The 20,275-nt window shown below is 42.7% G+C and overlaps 1 protein-coding gene across 1 annotated transcript in view; it reads right to left on the minus strand.

Moving 5' to 3' along the window:
• Positions 1-1,878: 1,878 nt before the first annotated feature.
• The window catches only part of tox3 (TOX high mobility group box family member 3), a 54,490-nt gene continuing 36,093 nt past the window's right edge, over positions 1,879-20,275 (minus strand). Inside the window, exons 3-8 of the mRNA XM_056279053.1 lie at positions 14,340-14,591; positions 6,694-6,957; positions 4,677-4,907; positions 3,778-3,858; positions 3,037-3,534; positions 1,879-2,919 (exon numbers count right to left, since the gene is read on the minus strand). Coding sequence (XP_056135028.1) covers positions 2,644-2,919; positions 3,037-3,534; positions 3,778-3,858; positions 4,677-4,907; positions 6,694-6,957; positions 14,340-14,591 — 1,602 coding nt within the window. The 3' untranslated portion in view covers positions 1,879-2,643. The remainder of the gene's footprint in view (positions 2,920-3,036; positions 3,535-3,777; positions 3,859-4,676; positions 4,908-6,693; positions 6,958-14,339; positions 14,592-20,275) is intronic.

A 20,275-nucleotide genomic window follows, 5' to 3' on the forward strand; every position in this document is an offset into this window, starting at 1 on the left:
TTCAGGTCATGTGCGGCACTTGCTGTTTTTAATTTTCATTTCATCATAGGCGCTTTAAGTCTGTTGCCAGTGCTTATTTGCAGTTTTCCTGCAGACCTCTTCACTCGGGCTTCTGACAGGACAGATGCTGTAATTAATCACGGCAGAGGAGCGGGCATGGTTTCCATACTGCACTGAAGAGAGCCGGTCGGCACAGCAGCAGTGGGCCTCAACCCAAATTACAAATGCTCTGCTCAAACTGACTCATAGAAAACAAACCACAACTCAATCGAGCCATCTCTCAAACACGCAGAGGGGCCGATTCTCTCTCCTAATTTGTGACTAGCATCAACCGATGTTTGAACGTCTTCGAGTCCCCTCGCAAACAAAGGACCTTCTCGAGGCCTTGTGTCTTTGCGTGCTATTGTGGAGATATGATTGTGTTCGCCTGCCTTCCTTCCCCCACTCACCAGTTCATCCAGATGGGCTCCGTCCGGACCCCTCCCACCATACACACAAGTGACTTTTGTAGTGTAAGGAAGAGGCAGAATCCCAAGCAACGGTGTGTGAGCCAGGGACTGTTATTGAGACAAGTACCAGTTACATGCTGACCCTGTCCAGTCTCAACACTGTATTTACACCGTTACAATGGACTTCCATTCAATTCACTGAGAAACACCACACACTATAATAACACCAAGGTGAACGGTCGTATATCCCTGCAATATTTTGTTTTTCTCTTTCGTGGAGCTGCTCCATGGAAAATATTCAAATTGTTTCCCCGAGATATCTCAGAAAGAACTCAGTGCTATGAGTATTTATCAATGTATTTTATTCTTATTTTCAATAGCTAACAAGAAGACATGAAGAAATACTTCATAGAAATTATGACCAATATAATCTTTGAAATGAACCGATTCCTTCAAATAAATATTTTCTGATTGTTATTTTAATTTTAAACAAAGAGACACAAAGAAATATATAATACTTGATACAAAATTATGGCTACTATCATATCAGTGATGGAATGCCTGGGGGCTTGTCTTCATGGCCAAGCAAAACTCAAAACGTGGAATTAATGCCCCTATTAAGAGCTGAAAACAAGTTTTTTTTCCTTTTAGAATTTTTATATTGATACACATTTATCCTATGGACAGTTCTTCAAAAAGCTGTTGGTTTGTAAGCAAAATACAAACAAAAGTAATCACTGCTATTGTAACTTATAAAAAAAGTATAAAAGAGCAGAAATGCACTATGTGATATAGCAATCCACAGGTCATTTACCAATGTTTTAATTAAAGCCTCACATATTAAAACTTTACAACAGGTGATATGAAAAATGTACAACATTTTCTTTTTTTCCCCTTCTTTTTCTTCTTCCTCTTCCTCTTCTTCTTCTTCTTCTTCTTCTTCTTCTTCTTCTTCTTCTTCTTCTTCTTCTTCAGGGATTTATGTACAGCTGGCAAAAATACCTCCAATGCCTTTTCAGTTGGCTTTTACAGTGCAACAATCTGGCTCTGATAGTTGTGTTATTTTTTTTTTCCTTTTTTGAAACAATTTACGGTATCAAGGAGCAGTGTAAAAATACATTAATCATGAAACCATCCACCTTGAGCCTGAAATTTGTATTTACCATAAAATATCCCCTTTGTTACACAAAATAAAAACATAATTTCATTGTTAAACATCTGAAGTAAAAACAAACACAGAAAAGGAGGATTTTTTTTCCCGTTTTGTTTTTTGTTTTTTTGGAGTGCCAGTTGAACACTTTTGAGCAAACAATCTTCAGGGTATATTACTGGATAAAGGAGGTCTGATCCCTCCTCCACTCTACACAACATGTACAGCAGATTACAGCTACAGTTTGATGACATGATGACATAAATGATGTATGGCAGTTTATGTCTCAGTCTGCTCGGTCCTTCATCCAGAAAACCACACATTCCACAGTCTTTTTTATGCAGTTCCTCTTATTCCTCAAGACATGGTCTGCATTTATGACATGGGTTGAGTGAGTTCAGATATCACTTGGCCTTTAAACATATGATGATTTCATCTACGTTCTTCCCCCCAAGGCCATTATATCTGCAGGATTGATGGGTGAAAGAGAAAGACTGAAGTAAAGAGAGTCTCCCAACATACCTGCCAGTGCGGGAACAAATATTGATGCGTGGGATACTGGTTTCCAGCATTGTTACTGTGAGTCAATTAGCACAGGTGCGCTCTGCGAGAGGCAAGAGCCGAACGAAAATGCTTTTTGTTGAAATGCATTCACAATGTCCATTCGCTAGGCTGAATTGACAAATTTGACCTCATAAATAAAGCTTTATTGTTAAATAAAACGGTGAAAGACTTGAGTCTTTCCACATATCGTGTGCCCAGAGTTTGTTTTAAATCGATGATTGCAAGACCAATAAACAAATAAACAATCATTGGGCACTTGCCCACAAACCTCCCTCATAGCTCGGCCTATTTCATAGACAAACGATCCAGCTAAAGTTTTTACCCACTGTACACATGTGTGCATATCCGTCTATAACAATGGACAATTTCTTTGTATAACATTCTAATTTTTACACACTTCTTAAGTGCAACTTAAAAAAGCAACATGGAATGATGCTTTTTATTCTATTCCTGCTCTTTGACATGGGGTTGCCTTTTGGCTCAGTAGATGCTGACCTGGGAAAGGACTTGGGCATGGGCCTGGATTTGGGAGTGGTGGGGTTGCTGCTGTGGAGTGGGCTGGGGGCTGCCAAGAGATGCAGAGCCCCCCACTGAATGGGGTGTACCAGGGGAGTGCTGGGGTGGGGAACACTGAGACTGCTGTTGTTGTTGCGGCTGCTGTTGCTGCTGCTGTTGTTGTTGTTGTTGTTGCTGTTGTTGCTGTTGTTGTTGCTGCTGCTGTTGTTGTTGTTGTTGCTGCTGCTGTTGGAGGTGCTGAATTTGTTGCTGATGAAGCTGATGCATCTGCATATGCTGGAGCTGCATTTGCTGCTGCTGCTGCTGCTGTTGTTGCTGTTGTTGCTGCTGCTGCATGTGGTGCTGCTGCAGCTGCTGCTGGAGGTGGTGTTGGAAATGTTGATGCTGCATCTGCTGCTGGATCTGTTGGTGATGCATCTGCTGCTGCTGCATCTGCTGCTGCTGAAGGTGCTGCTGCATCTGTTGCTGTTGCTGTTGCTGTTGGATCTGTTGCAGGGCATGCTGCTGCACTGGCTGCATGGGCGGACTCATCTGAGACACCGCTGTGGACTGGGCTCCTGCCACCATGGCTCCTCCTGCACCCATCTGGCCAAGCAGCTGCTGTGGTAGCCCAGAGGGAATGTTCTGGTGTGCCACTGTGACCGATGTCACAATCTGACTGCCCCCCAGCCTCATTTGTAGAGGTTTTGGGGCAATGGCCCGTGGCAGGGCCTGTTGGAGGGCCTGGGCGGCCGACGGCATGGAAGGATGCTGGTTGAGGGGTGACTGTAACACCATGCCTGGGGACAGGCTGGTGGAAGCCAGGGTCTGCTGCACCGAGCGAATGGTCTGGGCCTCAGCTGACTCTGCGGCAGCCTGGATGAACAAAACAACGGCAGACCGTCTATAAACTCACTTTCACAGCCACATTATATCATATCAATCCAGAAATAGCATTCCACGAGTTCAAATGAAATTTTTTGTTTCGTTATTACAAAAAAGCCTTTGAAAACCCAATAAGCGGTGCATAGTATGAGTCCTCTGAATAATTTAATTTGGCACATTTGGCTTTCAAATTCAAAATTCTTTAAGATGAAAACACGAAAAAATATTTCTCACCTTGGAAACCAGGCTTGCACGGTATGCAGCAAGGGCTTTTAAGTACTCTTTTTTGGCAGCCTCTGTTTTGCTTTTGTAAACCTGAAATAATTAAAGGCATTCCAAAATGTCAATGTTTCTTTCTAATTAAAGATATTCTCGTCACCTCAGGCTACTACTCGATTCTTAACCTACGCTGTAATTATATTTTATCATTCTTTATGTTTAATATCAGTCACAATGGCACGCACGCACGCACGCACGCACGCACGCACGCACGCACGCACGCACACACACACACACACACACAGTCACATTAATGTACACACATGCACAGATGTGCACAGATACTGATACACAGGCATAAGAAACAGCAACACTGATACAACCATATACAAACAAACAAACTTGGACAGATTTTAATATTTGTTTCATCCATCCATTATCCAAACCGCTTATCCTGCTCTCAGGGTCGCGGGATGCTGGAGCCAATCCCAGCAGTCATTGAGTGGCAGGTGGGGAGACACCCTGGACAGGCCACCAGTCCATCACTGGGCCGACACACAAACACATTCACACCTAGGGATAATTTAGTATGGCCGATTCACCTGACCTACATGTCTTTGCACTGTGGGAGGAAACCCACGCAGACACAGGGAGAACATGCAAACTCCACACAGAGGATGATTCAGGACGACCCCCAAGGTTGGACTGCCCCGGGGCTCGAACCCAGGACCTGTGAGGTGACCGCGCTAACCACTGTGCCACCGTGCCGCCACTAAATACAACTTGAATGGTATGAAACAATTAGCCATGTTTACTGAGCAGAACAGAAGACAAGAAAGTTCACATGGCTCTGTCCCTGTAAAATACTTGAAACAGTATTTTTGATGAATTTGAAAGCTCAAATCTCACTGTACCTGCTTCTGCTCCTCTCCCAGACCATCCCACATGGAGGCCACAATCTTAGACACCTCTCCAAACGTGGCGTTGGGATTTTGACCTTTGATAGCTGCCTGTGTGTCTCTGAAGAACAGGGCATAAGCTGACACAGGCTTCTGAGGCTCATTGGGATCCTTCTTCTTCTTCTTCTTGGGGGTCTTAGGCTTTTTTGTTGGATCGATTGGGGCTGGTCGCTTTTCTCCAATGACCTGAAGTCAAGCCAAACATCTTGTTGAGACAAAAACCCAGGAGCATCACCAGATCCATGTTCTTAGAGTGGTACTTAAAGAGGTAGTGCACATCATAGATATGTAGGTGAGACATATTGACCAGTGGGGCTATTTACAGTGTCATATTTACATAATGTCTACACTTAACAGCATGGTGCAAGAAGAGACACTTATTATGTAAATAGGTGTAAATGTACAATTGTAAATACACATACAACTGCTGTATACTAGTTACAATTATCGCTGTTACTATTTTGGTTGTAACATTGGTATATAATATAGTATGTAGCTGTGAGGTGGATGGTAGGTGAACATAGTATATTCTTTTGGTACATAAGATAATAGTGTAATATGTTCGGCAGTCCATCAGGAAAAACAAATAGCGTAATATAGTGTAAGTATATAGCATTGTATATGGGCATGATGGGTTGCGGAGTCATGGTATGGTGTAGTGTATTGTCAACATAGTGTATAAGCAATATGGTATAATATATGGGCATAGGTTTGTATTCAACCACAACAAAACTCTGTATAGTAGTGACATACCTGTTGTGCATACATGCTTGCCTCCAATATCCTGTTGTTGTTGTTCTATTTATTTCTTCTGTTTTTTTCTTTTTTGTTTTTGTTCAGTTTTCTTTTATTTTGTGTGAGTGATGTCTGCAAATGCTAGAAAGCTGCTGTGAACCGGAGTCAAATTCCTCGTGTGCATAGGCACACTTGGCCAATAAAGTTCATTCTCATTCTGATTAAAAGAACCTGAACTCCATAAGACGGAGAGACTTTTAATCTGGCCCCGTTTTATGAGCAAAAACTAGGCAGTTGATATCCTAAGTTCTAAATTGCTCAGCCAAAACCCTTAGCTGTAGAGCGATAATGCTGCAGAGGTCACACACAATGTTCAGTCATCGTGCACTGGGCTGAACTCCCGAACTGTGAGATGGCCTCACACTATGGTGTTCAGTATTTCTACCTGTTCACCATGTGGGACAAAATGTAGTGTGTTCCAACATATGACCACAACTTTAAAGGATAATTCCATTCTTTTTACAAGCTGGGTCCTATTTTCATAGCTTTGGCCATCATGCATATCGTTTATGATATCATTTTACTCAGTGGATTAATTTTGGAGATTTTTGGACACGAGACTGCCGCTAGACATAGCTTTACAGTGACGTTTTATGGGGCAAATGAACATGAGCTTTAAATCTGTCCTTAAAAAAAAAAAAAAAAAACTCAATGCCTCAGTTGGACTGTGAACATCATTTTATATTATCATAGATAATAGCTAGTAGCAGGTAGTTCCTCAATGGTTACTACGACTTACAGTAAATATATTAGGCTGGTCATTCCTGCAACTTGATCCAGGAAGTAGCTCAGCAGTACAATGGACCATTGATAATGAACATTGTGGGTAACAAGTTTTAACATGGACTTTCATCTTACCCTTCGAAATACGTAGTTTGAATATTGGAGTTTAATTGGACTTGTTAAAACATGTCTGATGCTCGTGTTTAATTGCCCCATAATACGATGCAGTAAAGGTGTGTCCAGCAGTGGTCCCATATTCAAAATCTCTATAATGAGCTGGTGAGTAAAACAATATCATAACTAATATGCATGATGGCAAAAACTGCAAAATAAGAGCCATGTTGTAAAACATTTAATTATCCCTTAATACTCACAGTATTAACATGAGCTGGAAAGTTTCCACCACATGGCATGTGTCATGTCATCTCAAGTTAATTCTTAATTCTTTTCTCACCCTGTTGCCGTCATCCTGGTCATCTTCGTTGATGGAGCTGGAGGGAGAGGGTGTGGCGGACTTGCTAGCAGGCGGTGATGGTGAGGTATGGGTGATATTGGGTCCTGTCATGTTTAGGCCCAGCTGCCCATTGAGTTGGGACTGATTGATGGTGGTCAGCTGGTTCCGCGACATCATCCCGTTGTGGTTATTCATGCTGATGATGGATCTCATCACCATGGCTGGGTTGGGCGAGTACTGGCGAAGATGGGCCGATCCGACATTCTGTATGAACATTGGGAACAAAAGGGGGCCATCAGGAAAAAAAATCTAAGAAACAATAAGGTGACCACTCATTGATCTCAATACAATGGGCTCCAGGTCAAGGAAATTACGGCAAGGAGGATGATTGTCACCAGTGAGGTTTGGCCACTCGTTCACTACTTCAAGAGCAGTCACTCTTCATCCAGTGGTTCTCAACTCTACTCCTTGTGATTTTCTATGAACTGCTGGCTTTCTTTTCAGTCGGATAGTTAATTGAGTTCATCTGTGGTGCCAGGTGCCAAAAAAACCCCGCTAAGTGTGTGGAATACCTGGCAGAAGTGAAAAACAATATTACTAGGGATCCAAAAGACCAGAGCTGAGAAACACTGCCATACTCAACCCTGACACCCTACTGCTTAATGTGTGAAGCAGATGAAGCTGTATTGTCACACCAGGAAAGAAAATGAGGTCATTGGACTGTGTGGATTTATTTTATGCCCGATCACGTGTCACTGTGTTCCAGGTCTTAAATATCTCCATTACCAGCCATGATAAATGATCTTAATACCTGAACAGTTGGCTTTGTAAGCCAGTAATATAATACTACATAGTTTGATTGATTCATTAAAACAATAAAATAAATGTATAAATGAATTAATTTTTGTTCTTGATTCCCCCCCCCTTTTCTCCCCAATTATACTTGGCCAATTACCTTATTTTCTAAGCCGTCGCAGTCACTGCTCCACCCCCTCTGCCGATCCGGGGAGGGCTGCAGACTACCACATGCCTCTTCCGATACATGTGGAGTTGCCAACCGCTTCTTTTCACCTGACTGAGTTTCACCAGGGGGATGAAGTGCATGGGAGGATCACGCTATTCCCCCCAGTTCTCCTTCCCCTATGAACAGGTGCACCGACCGACCAGAGGAGGCGCTAGTGCAGTGACCAGGACATATACCCACTGCCTTCCCACCCGCAGACACGGCCAATTATGTCTGTAGGGACACTCGACCAAGCCGGCGGTAACACAAGGATTCGAACCGCCGATCCCTGTGTTGGAAGGTAATGGAATAGACCACCACGCCACCCAGACATCCCCTATTGTAAATTAACAAAAACTCTACTATATGGAAATCTGAAATCTTTTGATTGCCAAGTCCTTGGAGGATATCTGGCATAGTGAATCACAGTAGGGTTAGTTTGATACATAACACCCCCCACCCCCCATGCCATGACAGATAGATTGTTCAAGTCACAATTTGTATGTGAGTACCAGCATCCTCAAGTGACTTTGGATCAAGAAGCCAAACAGCATAAAAAGGCCAATACATTTCACTGAAATGCCGCTTTCTAAGGTATAGCTTTCCCCTGCTTCTGAGGTAGGGGCAAAAAAAAGAATGATACCTCCAGTACATTTAGAGATGAAATTCTATCTGGTGGCAGCTTTCATAGATCATACTTTGACTGCCAAGGAGTGGAAAACATACTTCTATATAATCAACTCCATAAATCAACTAGCTGAGGGGATAAAACTTAAGTGCCTTGGACAGATCCTCTTTCTTCTACCATCCTGGGTATAACATAATTACACCTTCAAAAATCTCTTGTACCTTTTTTTTTTTTCCGGGTAAAACATTTGATTCTTGAAAGAATTTTACAGGAGAAGCGTGCCAACCGTTTGCATTGATTGTGGCGAGGATGAAATTACAAGCGCTGCCAGCTTCCCGGAGGGGAGACAGATCAGAGTACCCATGGAGCTGACGTGGAACAGGGGAAGGGAAGTGAGCGCAAGAGAAAAGGTGATTTGTTCTCCCTAGGTACATTCATCTGGTATTCAGCAGCACAAACGCAATCTCTCCCAACGTCAACACATCATAAACCCACGCACCTGGCTTTATTGAAAGAACCTTATGAACGCCTGTCTTCAAAAACAATATTGTAACACCATTTCAAGAGAGAACCATATTGGCTCCACAATCTATTTCTTTCTCATATGCCATGTCTACTGCTTATCATAAATTCAATCTATGAAGGGGGAATGTATTCGGTATTTACATGTGCGAAAAAAAAAGGAAAAAAAAAGATTACGCAAAGGAGAGACAAAGGAGGAGGGGAGCAGGGGGGGATTTTATGACTTGTTGTTCTGATTTTCCAAATATGGAGCCCTTCATTCCTCCCTTAGCATAAACGCCGCAATAAACAAGCCTCGTACCGAGTCGCTATGATTTAAATATCTGCGGTCCAAAATGTTCCAAGTGTTATTCTCATCTTCATTATTGGATACACAACGGCTCTCAGTTTGCTCTCCGCTCGTTGACAACATCAAAGACACACATACTGAGCTCATTAGCTGTGGCCATCTGTATTAAAGCACTTATGTCCAATCCCAGTGATGCAATCTGGATTTTAGTGCAATGGCCCGTTCGGCAATTTGTTTGGAACATGCAGATTTCCACAAAATGGCCTTTAGATGTCGCGCACGATAAAGATGCACAATGATGACCATTGTAAAATATTCACCATATAAGGCTTGACACAGTCTTTTGTGTCTGGAGTAGACGTAAATTTCCTCTTTCACGTTATGACATGAAAAATATCAACGCCGGATCAGAATAACAGCTTTTTCCAGATTTGAACCGACGGTACCCTACACGAAAAGATAACGGCTAATTACACACTGCTGAATGGAGTCATTTTTAGTAACAGTGTCCTTGATTATGAATATAAATCCAGGGCAAGGGTGTTTATTTATGTCTCTCTGCCATCTCATTTGCATATTGATTTCAATATTGTCTGCATTCACAGCAGACATCTGTCTAGATATTTTGATAGTCATTGTAAATCTGCAAATAAGTCGTTATCTTGAGTGCACAGTGGCCAGATGTGCCCTCCTTTGTTAGGTTTGCTCCTGAATATGTGCGTGTATGTATGTGTGTGTGTGTGTGTGTGTGTCTCTGTGTCAAGCATTAGAAAGCTTAGAGCAATCTACACTCTAATCAAAACAACTTCTCAATGGAATTTCAGATTGGAGCCCCTTCCCCTTGTGTATCTTTAGATGCAAATACTGACGAAGCTGGCGAAAGCACCAAACACTGGCAGCAATATGTTGTCAGCCATCAAATTACATCTGGTAGATTTGCACTGACTTCATCCACACTTAGAACAGCAATCACTCTGCCGCATAAAAGCGTCCTAACAACTAGGAGATGAAAAGGGGGGAAAAAAGATGTGTACAATAGGTGAAACCCTTTTCCAACACACAGTGGCCGGCAAACACAACAGTGGGACTCAAAATGCAATATTACTCATTCACAAGTGCGGGGGGGGGATAAAAATCTCAACAGTCATGTCAATGAAAGCAGGCTCAGGTCTGTTCTTGAAGATATTGGAAATCAGCATTTGTGGAGATGGAGAATTTATGAACAGTGGCACCACGTGAGCCATAACAGGCTGAAAAGAATGTTAACAAGTTCAATTTCCATTCAATCAACGGCAGAGCTCTTGGAAATGCTCCATGGCAGGAGAGGGGTAGAATCATCTATATGGTAATTATAAGGATGAATCCCCCAGTAACTTTCGCCAGCATGAAAGGTCAGTCCTATTAAAGATAGTTTATCAGTGCTCTGCACATATTCCTTTACTCGGCTTCTAAACGGGTACATCATTTTATTTTTTTTTCTTCCCTACTCCATTTTCAGCAACCTGCTGAAGTCTGTGCTTAAGCCAAATGAGAAAAATGGAATTGTGAATACCGGTAAAAGCTATAATAGCATGAAGATAAATTGTTTTCCTTTCCTTCACCCTGTCTTAGTCAAACAACCCCCCCCTCTTCTCTCTCTCCCTCTCCTCCCTCTCTCTCTCGCCCTCTCTTGCTCTATGCTGCGCAAACATGTTGCACCCTCCCCAACACACACATGCACGCACACACGCACACACACACATTACCCAAACCATGAGGCCAGCAGGCTCCCCCTGTCCAGCACAACCACTGACCCGTACCCCTTCCACCATTTCCTCTGATGCACTACGGGTGTTTAAAACTTGTACGACATGACATCACTGGAATTTGAAGGCTGCCTGAGAAAACTAAATTACAGAATCAATCATGCAGAAGGTCAAACCAAGACTTCATTACAGGTATTGCATGCCTGCATGAATATCTTTCCTTTCTGACTGACCCAGTATGTCACAAGGGCTGTCTGTCAAAAGAGACAAAAAAGAGCAAATAAGGAAGAGAAAAAAAAGAAGAAAAAAAAAAGGGAAAAGAAAGAAACAGCGAAAAAAAAAATCCACTCTCTGAAATTGATGTACAACTGATGTCAGTGCTACTTGGCTTGGAAGGAAGATAAGGGAGAAGTGTAAAACACATGTTTTCTGCAACAGTGGTCACATTTTCCATTTGGATCAGGATATAGTGGTTTGTGACCAGCCCAAATCTCGGGTTTTATGTACACTGTCAATCTACACAGAATGAATGTGTACTGAATCATGTGAATAACAGACTGCAAATGGCTTGTTCTGCCTCTGTTTTATCTTGCATGCGGCTGCTTAGTGATGCATACTGCCCAGCTTCCCATCCGAAATTGGATCAGAGGCTGGATTGGAACTGGACCACAGACAACCAGTTGTTTGTAAAGATATCTAATACACTGCCTCAAATTGGTGAACTATATATATATAAAAAAACAACAACACTGATATCACCACAGTATTTTAAACATCTTCCAGGGGTAGTTGACTACTACACATTTCACCAACAACCATTGTAGTGCCCACTTTGGTACATGCTTACATCTTACATAGAGGAAAAGAAAAAAAGAAAAGAAAAAAGGAAAGAAAGAAACCTAAAAGAGGGCGAAGGCACCAGGTGTTGTTCGGAGCAGTACCCAGACCCATGCTGTGCAGCAGGGAGAGCATTGAGAAGAAATTGTGAATAAAGCAATACTGGCAGCTCTAACTCCATTTCTATTTGGCACTATTGAAACTCAATCACAAATCAGGGGGACACATGCTGGGAGACAAAAATGAGAGTCAGAAGCTTGTTAGGAGAGAAGATTAAATAAATAATGACTTGAAAATCAAGACCTGCCAGACATTTCTGCAACTGAGAAATTTATTTTTCTCTGTAGCATCTGTGGCCAATCCACAAGACATACGCTAAACATTAGGAGAGGGGAATTAGCGGAACACTTGGCAAAGAAATGCCATGGAAGGGGGTTCTGAAAATAGCCCAGGTATACGCTACTAACCGGTCGGGTTTCTGATTAAGTCGAAGGTAGGATTTCCCAGACTCTAAATATTTACCAGTACTCGTGTGCTGCAGAAGAGGAAAACCAAAACAACTGTTTAGGGAATATGAGCATCGTGGCTAAATAAAAACGGTAACTGCAATGCTTGCCTGGCATATCTGTTGGCCCCTGCAGCCAAAGCAAATAACACAGAATTATAATCCTGTATGTAAGGTTGTAGCTCTGTTATCGGCATGCTGACAATAATAACAAAGCATCCTTACTGGGGCGTCGTAAATCAATGTTACTGTAGATAGAACACGTTAAAAAAATGGTGCAATTATTTATTGCGTTTTAAAGTCGCATTCCTTTTCAAAGGGAAGATAAAGACAGATGAATGGTATTTCTTAACCCATTGTCTTTTGGAGTTTTGAGCATCAATCCTATTTGCAGAGAAAATGAAGGGCCACTATAAGCCTTCCTGCTGTACAATGTGTGATGAGTGATAACGAGGAAGCAGTGTGCCAGCAACAATGCCACAGGCCAGGGAGCAGAAATCCACATTCTCTCCCCAGTTTTTAATAGAGTCTCCGTACAATCAGAGACATGAGCCATGCAAATGGTGTTAAAGAGGAATAATGTTTGAGAATCAAATCTAATCCCGCAGCAAGTCGTCAGAACAGTCAGGAATCTAATTGTGTCAAGGTTTCCGTTTCGTCCAGATGTAGAAAGCTTAACTGACCATGAAATGAAAATTCTTTAGGCAAAGCCTTCTGGGGCTCACTTACTGTACGCGGCAGAGATACTATTTTAAAAGCTGCAATTATTTTACATGCCAGCAGTGTGGAAGCAAGAAAAAAAAAGCGCAGTCAAATTTTATAACCCTTTTTCCATATGGAATGTAAATAAATAACTAATATCAGTGCGATTTAAATGTGCTGGTGGTGGTGGTGCGAGGGTGGGGGTGGGGGCGGCTGTCCAGAAATCCATTTCATATAATTCAAACAGTTAAAATCATCATGGCACTTCTCTTCACCGCAGTGCGTTTTGTGGTCCGCAAAGCAAATTTAGCATCGATACCATCATCTCTCCGCTCATTCCTTTGTCCTTTCAATTCTTTTCTCCTAAATGAATCTTCCATTTTTGTAATAGGTTTGTAAGACAACTCATCACCCAGTGACATTTCCATTTTTTCCTCTTCAATGCCTCTATGATTGTGACATTTGAGAATGCCTTAGCGCTCACATAAAACAATCTTAAAATCTATAGCACATAACATTATCAACATAAAGAGAGAGTTACTCTATCTACAGTTCCATGTCTGACCATCCACATCAGTGGACAGCAGCATTATGCCCCAGATCCATTCACTGGGTCCTTACCAAGAAAGGCTTTCTGCAGCATTAATTCTGCTTCTCCGTGCATAGAAAAAGCTGAACCTGAACTCCAAATAAGAGGTTGTGGCCTACTCATAACATTCAGGCACCAAACACCAGATTGGAGAGGTTTGGGAGGACCTCGTGTGCCACTAGACAGAAACATGCATCAGCATTTACAGTCGCAGGGTATACAGAAGCAGCATGAATATTACATGAACCTGCAAAAACAGTGGCACTTTCGGGTGCTGTTTTCAATGTCCTTCTGGGGGCTGAATGCGCTTTGTACTAGCACCTGTAATCTATTCATATCGCCTCACCTTACAGAGGGTATCGTTCATGGTTTGTGTGCCTTTTAAAACCCTCACAGAAGGTAACATAATATCACAACATTCACTCAATGTGATCATATACCTTCTGTGTTGTAAACAAGGCCAGATGCTGTGCCAGATGCATTGACAACAGGAGGCGTACAAAAACGCTGAAGGTGAAACTATGGTTCAATTAAAGGGCTCGTGTACGAACTGCATGCTTTTGGTTTATCTTCCAATGCAGTGTTGTTGCAGGAGTCCTCAGCTCATTCCCTCATCTCGAGCAACTACTGCGCCATGACACTGGCTGACTTGTGACAGCTAGTAGCTAGCTTGTGATAGCTACTAGCTGTTGCACCAGAGTTGATGCAGCAATAAGCAAGACAAATAGCAGAGGTCAGTGTTGGCTGATGTGTCTGTGGTCATAAAAAAATGAATGAATTTCTGGTTTATTTATTTACAGGTAGTCTTATGTACAGTCACACTCACCACAGGCAGGCCGCTGTTGATGAGTCCTCCTTCCTGGTCCACTGTGTTGCGTGAGATGGTGATGGAGGGCAGATCCAGGCTCTGTGGGGGGAACTGTGGAGTCAAGGGACCCCTGTGCTGGACTAGGGGCCCCGGGACTCCGGGAAAAGGTGGGTCCTCTTCCGATAAGCACAGACCAGACTCTGTCTCAGGTGGAGGCGTAATGGGAGGAATCTCAAACTCCTCGTCACCCAGACTTGGCGTGTGGAACGTCTATGAAGAAGGAAAGGGGGAAAATGCATGACGACCACAGCAAAAAAATAAAAAAAGAAGGAAAAAAAAGTTAGGAGGAAAAGCATTCACTGAGGTAAGCTTTATCTAACATGCCAGCAGAAAACCTTTAGGGATTAAATCAAACAACTTTGTTTAGGAGGGGGAGTCTTTTAGTGCAGCAGTAATGCACTTGTCTATAAGTGCACTGAGATGTAACATTTCCTAAACCTATTAAAGTCCCCTTTGAGCAAAGAAGGGGGAAAAAGTAAGTGCAGAAAGAAAACGCCAAATGCAAAAAATATCAGGCGGCAATCATGGGAGAGAGGGAGAGGATACACGATAAAAGCCCTTAATCTTGGGGATGGGAGATGTTGGGTTGAAGTGCAGAGAAAATACACATCACAGGGAGATGGGTTTAAAGAACATTTTCAAAGATTATTACGCTTGGCCAGAAGTGTTTCTTTTTTGTTCCCCTTGCCTGCACCCTTAAATCTGCTCATCAAACAGTCTAATCCTTCTGCCTTTCGAATTAAAGCTTTTGGTCACACTTAATTTGCTTATTTGCCTTCTTGGAGATGGGACTCCTCACCTACTCGAGTCTTGTCTACATCTACACATGAGCTACTCTCCAAAAGGCCTTAATATCCTCGCACCCACAGTGACCGTATTTCGCCTCAACCCCAAAATGCAGTTGGACACCAAGTCTGTGCTGCGTCCACCGGGCACATCTTCCTCAGCTCGCGACGCTTCGATGCATGCACGCTGGAGGTGCAAGGCTTGGTTATTGGCAGTTGTTACTAGGCAACAACCGAAAACCCATTTGAAGCACAGCACACTTTTGTTAAAAGTTAAGATATTTTTAACTTCTAGCGCTTGGCATGCTGAAAGCTAAAAACATGATAAGATCACTGTTAAGCTGTTGGGAACACACAACAGTGTGTCATTGTAACTGGCTAAAAGAAGAAAAAAAAAGAGGAAAGCGGGGGGAGGGGAGAAAGCCAGCTTTGTCAGGAAACATGTTTGTTCTGGTGACCTACAGGCAAGCGTATCAGTCCTGCACGAGGTTCAACGCTGTAGTCAGATCAACCGCCTGAAAATTTCCAATGGGGCCTGGCTTCGGAAATCACGCCCTGCCCAATGAGCCACAGTGGGTTCGGTTCATACCCCGCACGGGTGATATTAAAGAGTCAACCGGGCTGCTTCCAGGGCCCATCTTTTACATGGCCCACCTTTTTTCTTCATGATTCACCGTCTCCCTCGGTCTCCAAGAGGGGATGGAATAACAGAAGGGAGACGGCGGAGGGAATATGCCAGCACAGCCCTTGATTAGGGAGTATTAATGTTCCCCTTGCTTGCTTTAGCACACAGACACTTGAAACTAATTCATTGCCTACTCAGGGCAGTGTCTGACAAGCACTGATGAATTCCAGTGGCAGAGGCAGCTAGCTAGCTAGTAGAGTCCTCACTCCCCCCGCCCCTTTCTTTCTTGCTTTCTTCCTTTCTCTTTTCCTGTAACATACCACTCTTTCACTTTTCTGTGCATGTTTCACACAGCTGTTCAGTTGGTTCTCCGTTCTGAACGCCCCGCGCTTACATTCATCACAGCCCTGGCCTCTGGCTCATAGAGAGCTAAATAAATCACAAACAGCTTTTCTAAAAAAAAAAAAAAAAAAAAAACATTTACGGTGGACCCTTTGCTGTCATATTATTCCCCAGCCCTATAGGAAAGCTCGTGCAAATAAGTTAATCAAAACGCAAAGTGTTTGTGAGACTCTGTCTTCAATCAGTTGTGGATTTCTGGCAGAGGAGAGGCGAGGCGGCCCGCTCGTAATAGTCCTTTCTTCATCTCATGAGAAAAACAGAGCAATGGCATAAATCAATTTGAGAACATTTATCTGGGATTAAAAGCACAATTTCAGAGGAACCCGAGAAGTACAAGGAATTTGTGATATTTCGCTGCCTCATTGGTAAAACATTAAAGTTTATTTTTTGTTTCTCGCTGTTGTCGAACTCATGAACCGAGTTATTTGAGACAAATAAAATGCTGGACTGAATGACCCTAAACATACAATTTTCAACATCATATATTTTGATCTGAGTAAGACGAGTGAAAATGTATTTGCCACGAGCGCAATTGGAAAAGGATGGGAAAATTGTCTAAACTTTGCTGTTAAACAAAAATCTGTTATGTCTCGAAGTGCGGGGGAAAAAGATGCAATCTTATTTTCCGCTCGCTTTTTATTCTAGGAGCACATCGATAGTGCCAGGGCCTTTCAATCATAGTAGTCCTTTTACTTTTTCTGCAGATATCTGCAGACATGTTGTAGTCGTATTTTTGCATCTAATTTTGGTCTGAGAGGATGCCGGGACCTGGAGTCTTCGGGCTATTTTCAGCATACTTTATACAGCAAGTTCTGATTATTGTTGCACCGTTATCCTCTTTGTGTCAGGGATTCACAGTTGGCTCTGTTTTTGGTCTTTGCTTGTTCTCACTAAGGGTAATCCAGTCTACAACCATGAGTTTGGTCTCCTTTACACCTGGCATGAACATATACATCTTGGGTGATCATAGTCGTATAGGGTTTAACAACTGAAAAATAAAAGTGCTTATGCACCAAAAACACATTCAAGAATAATTGTGACCCTAGGAGCAAAACCACTTCATCCCTGATAAAGCGTTAAGTGTAAATGTGATTGCATTTCCTATCCACATACCACATAAACCAAAACAGAGGCATGCATTTGCTGGCGTGCGCATTCAAACTGACACATGAATGGAAGGAAGCTAAAAAGGGGTAGTACATCGAAAACAATAATATGTTATTGAAAATAACCTCAGAACAGCTGCGTAAGACTGTTTCCCCCTCTGCAGTTGCTCACGGTATGCTAACGGTCTGACTGATGGCCTCTTACGCCATTTCCAAAAAGTGAGAAAATTACTGTGCAGCAAGAGATGAATTTTCCATAACAAACATGGCTTGACTAATGCATGTGGATTTTCTTTAAAACGTTTATCATTAAAAACGATGTGACACATACATGCAGGTATCTATATTTTACACAGGAAAAGTGCAATATAAAATATGCACACTGGAGATGCATAGTGATTTTAAGAGTAAAAGTAAATTTGCATATCTAGGAACAATCCAGATGTAAGATAGATGTTAATGATAGGTGTGTGTGTGTGTGTGTGTGTGGGGGGGGGGGGGCTTAGAGAAAGGATTGGGGACCAAAAGTTTATGCGGCCACATTTATAGGCCTTCAGATGAATTGCTTTGGTTCCATCAACTCTCATATGGATGCCATTTGCTGATGCACATTTTATGTTTTTTTTTTTGTGGTATTACATTGTGTAAGTTAAACCAGGGCAAAACTATATAGGCCACAATATGTATAGAATGGTGCACAGTGGCCTGAATTACACAGACCGGCCAAGAAATTTGAAACAATCCTCAAGGAGGAAAGTGAGCTGAGGGGAGCTCCACTTCTACAGAAACTAAGAGCAAATATGACCATGACCTTTAAGATAAACACAGACGGATACTCGGAGGGCGGAACACTAGTGTTTGGTTTCTGCTAAACAGCATGGAAGTGGAGGAAGTAGACAGAATATGGAGGGGGGGGGGATCAGTGTCAAAGACTATTTGTGTTTTGCCTCCTGTTGTTAACGATGATCCAAATTAACAACTATACAGGGGGGGCTGATAATAGAGACACAGAGTTGGTGTCTCATGTGGGTCCATGTAAGGTGTCAGCTGTCAGGGAACGAAGGTCCTCTCCCTTAGGGAAAGGTGCCAGACTCAGGCAGTCTGATGGAGCCCACAAAGTGCTACAGTGTTGCACACTGTCTGGTGTCACTTCACATAATACCAGTCTAATTCTGCACAGGGAGCAGCTTAGGGGGGGGCTCTGATCTCAGATTAAGAGATGCACAATCCACTTTCTTCGCATCAGCAGCCTGATTATCCATTTAAATTGTTCTGAAAGGCTCAGCAGAGCCAAGAGCCAAGCCAGATGCTGGCTTGGAATGTGTGGGCATGTACATGTAATAGAGAAAGAGAGGGAGAACTACACAGAGGGAGAGAAGTCTGAGAGAGCGAGGCGGAGAGCATATGTGTGTGTGTGTATATGTTGTGTGTGCATCAGGTTAAGTTGGCAGCCGCAAGGGTCCAGTGGCACGAGGGCTGAGCTGGGCTTGTAAGAAGAGCGGCCTGATCTATCCAGCAGGCCTGAGCAGATGTGCAAGGAATGTCCATGCCTCAGTGCTTGGATTCCACTGTGCGAGGGTGGTAGTGGGTCAGGAGATAGACTAGTTGTTCAGCAATCAGGTTTGCTGGTTCAGTCCCAGCTCCTCCTCACCTCATGTTGAAATGTCCTCGAGCAAGACATTGAACCCCTAACTGCTCCGGACAAGCAGGTTGGCAGCTTTCATGGCAGCCTCTGCCCTTGGTATGTGTGAAATTGTTGTGCGTGGTATTAACTGTGAAGCGCTTTGAGTGTTCTACTGAGTGTAAAAGCGCTATACAAATGTGTTTCATATTGTAAATAATTACTAGTTATAGTCTTCTTGGGGCATCTCCTGCACATACTTTGTCCTCTTTGGGACAATTCAAGTGGTTCCATGGACAGTTGTCAGTCATTTAAACAATTACTAAGATGACTTTCAAATAGTCCTTTGATTGCACCTCTCACAATTAAATAGTTGCTCCGTGTAGTGAACACCACCCACCTGGCATTACAGGCAGTGTAGCCGGAAGTTAGAATTACTCCTAAATTCTGACTCAGGTCTGGTAGAATGGCAGTCACACATGCAATACAGCATAGGACTTTATCACTTTATTCTCCAATAAAACTTAACATTTAGGGCCCCATCTTACACCCGGTGCAAAGCGGCATAAAGCGCAGCACACGTGTCTGCTAGTTTCAGACCAACACGGTTGTCATTTTCCTGCCCAGGGCCCATGTTGTTTAAATAGCGAATGTACTTTTGCCCATTTGAGCGCCCATTGGTGTGTTGGTCTTAAAATGAGGTGTGGTCAGGCACACTGTTGGCGCATTACTATCTTGAGACAGCGGAAAGCAATTGCGCCATTGACCAACTAAAACCTAGTTTAGAGTCAATGGCGCAGTATGTTCCAGCTCTTTAAAGGGTGCATTATTCAGATAGTAAGATGCACCTACATAGGCGGATGCACAACTCACTTACACTCTGCTTGTTACACACACAGCGATGTGCAGCAGCGCACAAACATGCAAATGATTACAACTAAAAACATTACAATGTGAAATATTATTGTGTATGTCACAATATTTGAAAAATAAATGTGAAAATGGCTATAATATGTATCAGAATTAGCTAATTGCAGTAATGAGGTATGAAATTGGTTAATTATTTGAACAACCATGGCAATACGCATAGGTATTTAAACGGACCCATCAGGTCGAAGGTGTCCGGCAAGACCCATGAAATGAAACAGCCTATCGAAAACAGATCAGAGATGGATCGACTTTCACTTTGCACACGAGCAGATCCATTTCTTCAGCAGAAAACCGTTCGTTCCTCCAATTTGCCAAATCTGCTGTTTAAATAGCAATGCGCCAAGGTGCAAGCACATTTGGCTTTTAAAGTCGAGATGAAATGAAAAATGCCTTTTAACTGTTTTATATCACATCCCTGGTCCTAT

Source organism: Lampris incognitus, chromosome 4 (genome assembly GCF_029633865.1).
Source record: "Lampris incognitus isolate fLamInc1 chromosome 4, fLamInc1.hap2, whole genome shotgun sequence".
Lineage (NCBI taxonomy): Eukaryota > Metazoa > Chordata > Actinopteri > Lampriformes > Lampridae > Lampris > Lampris incognitus.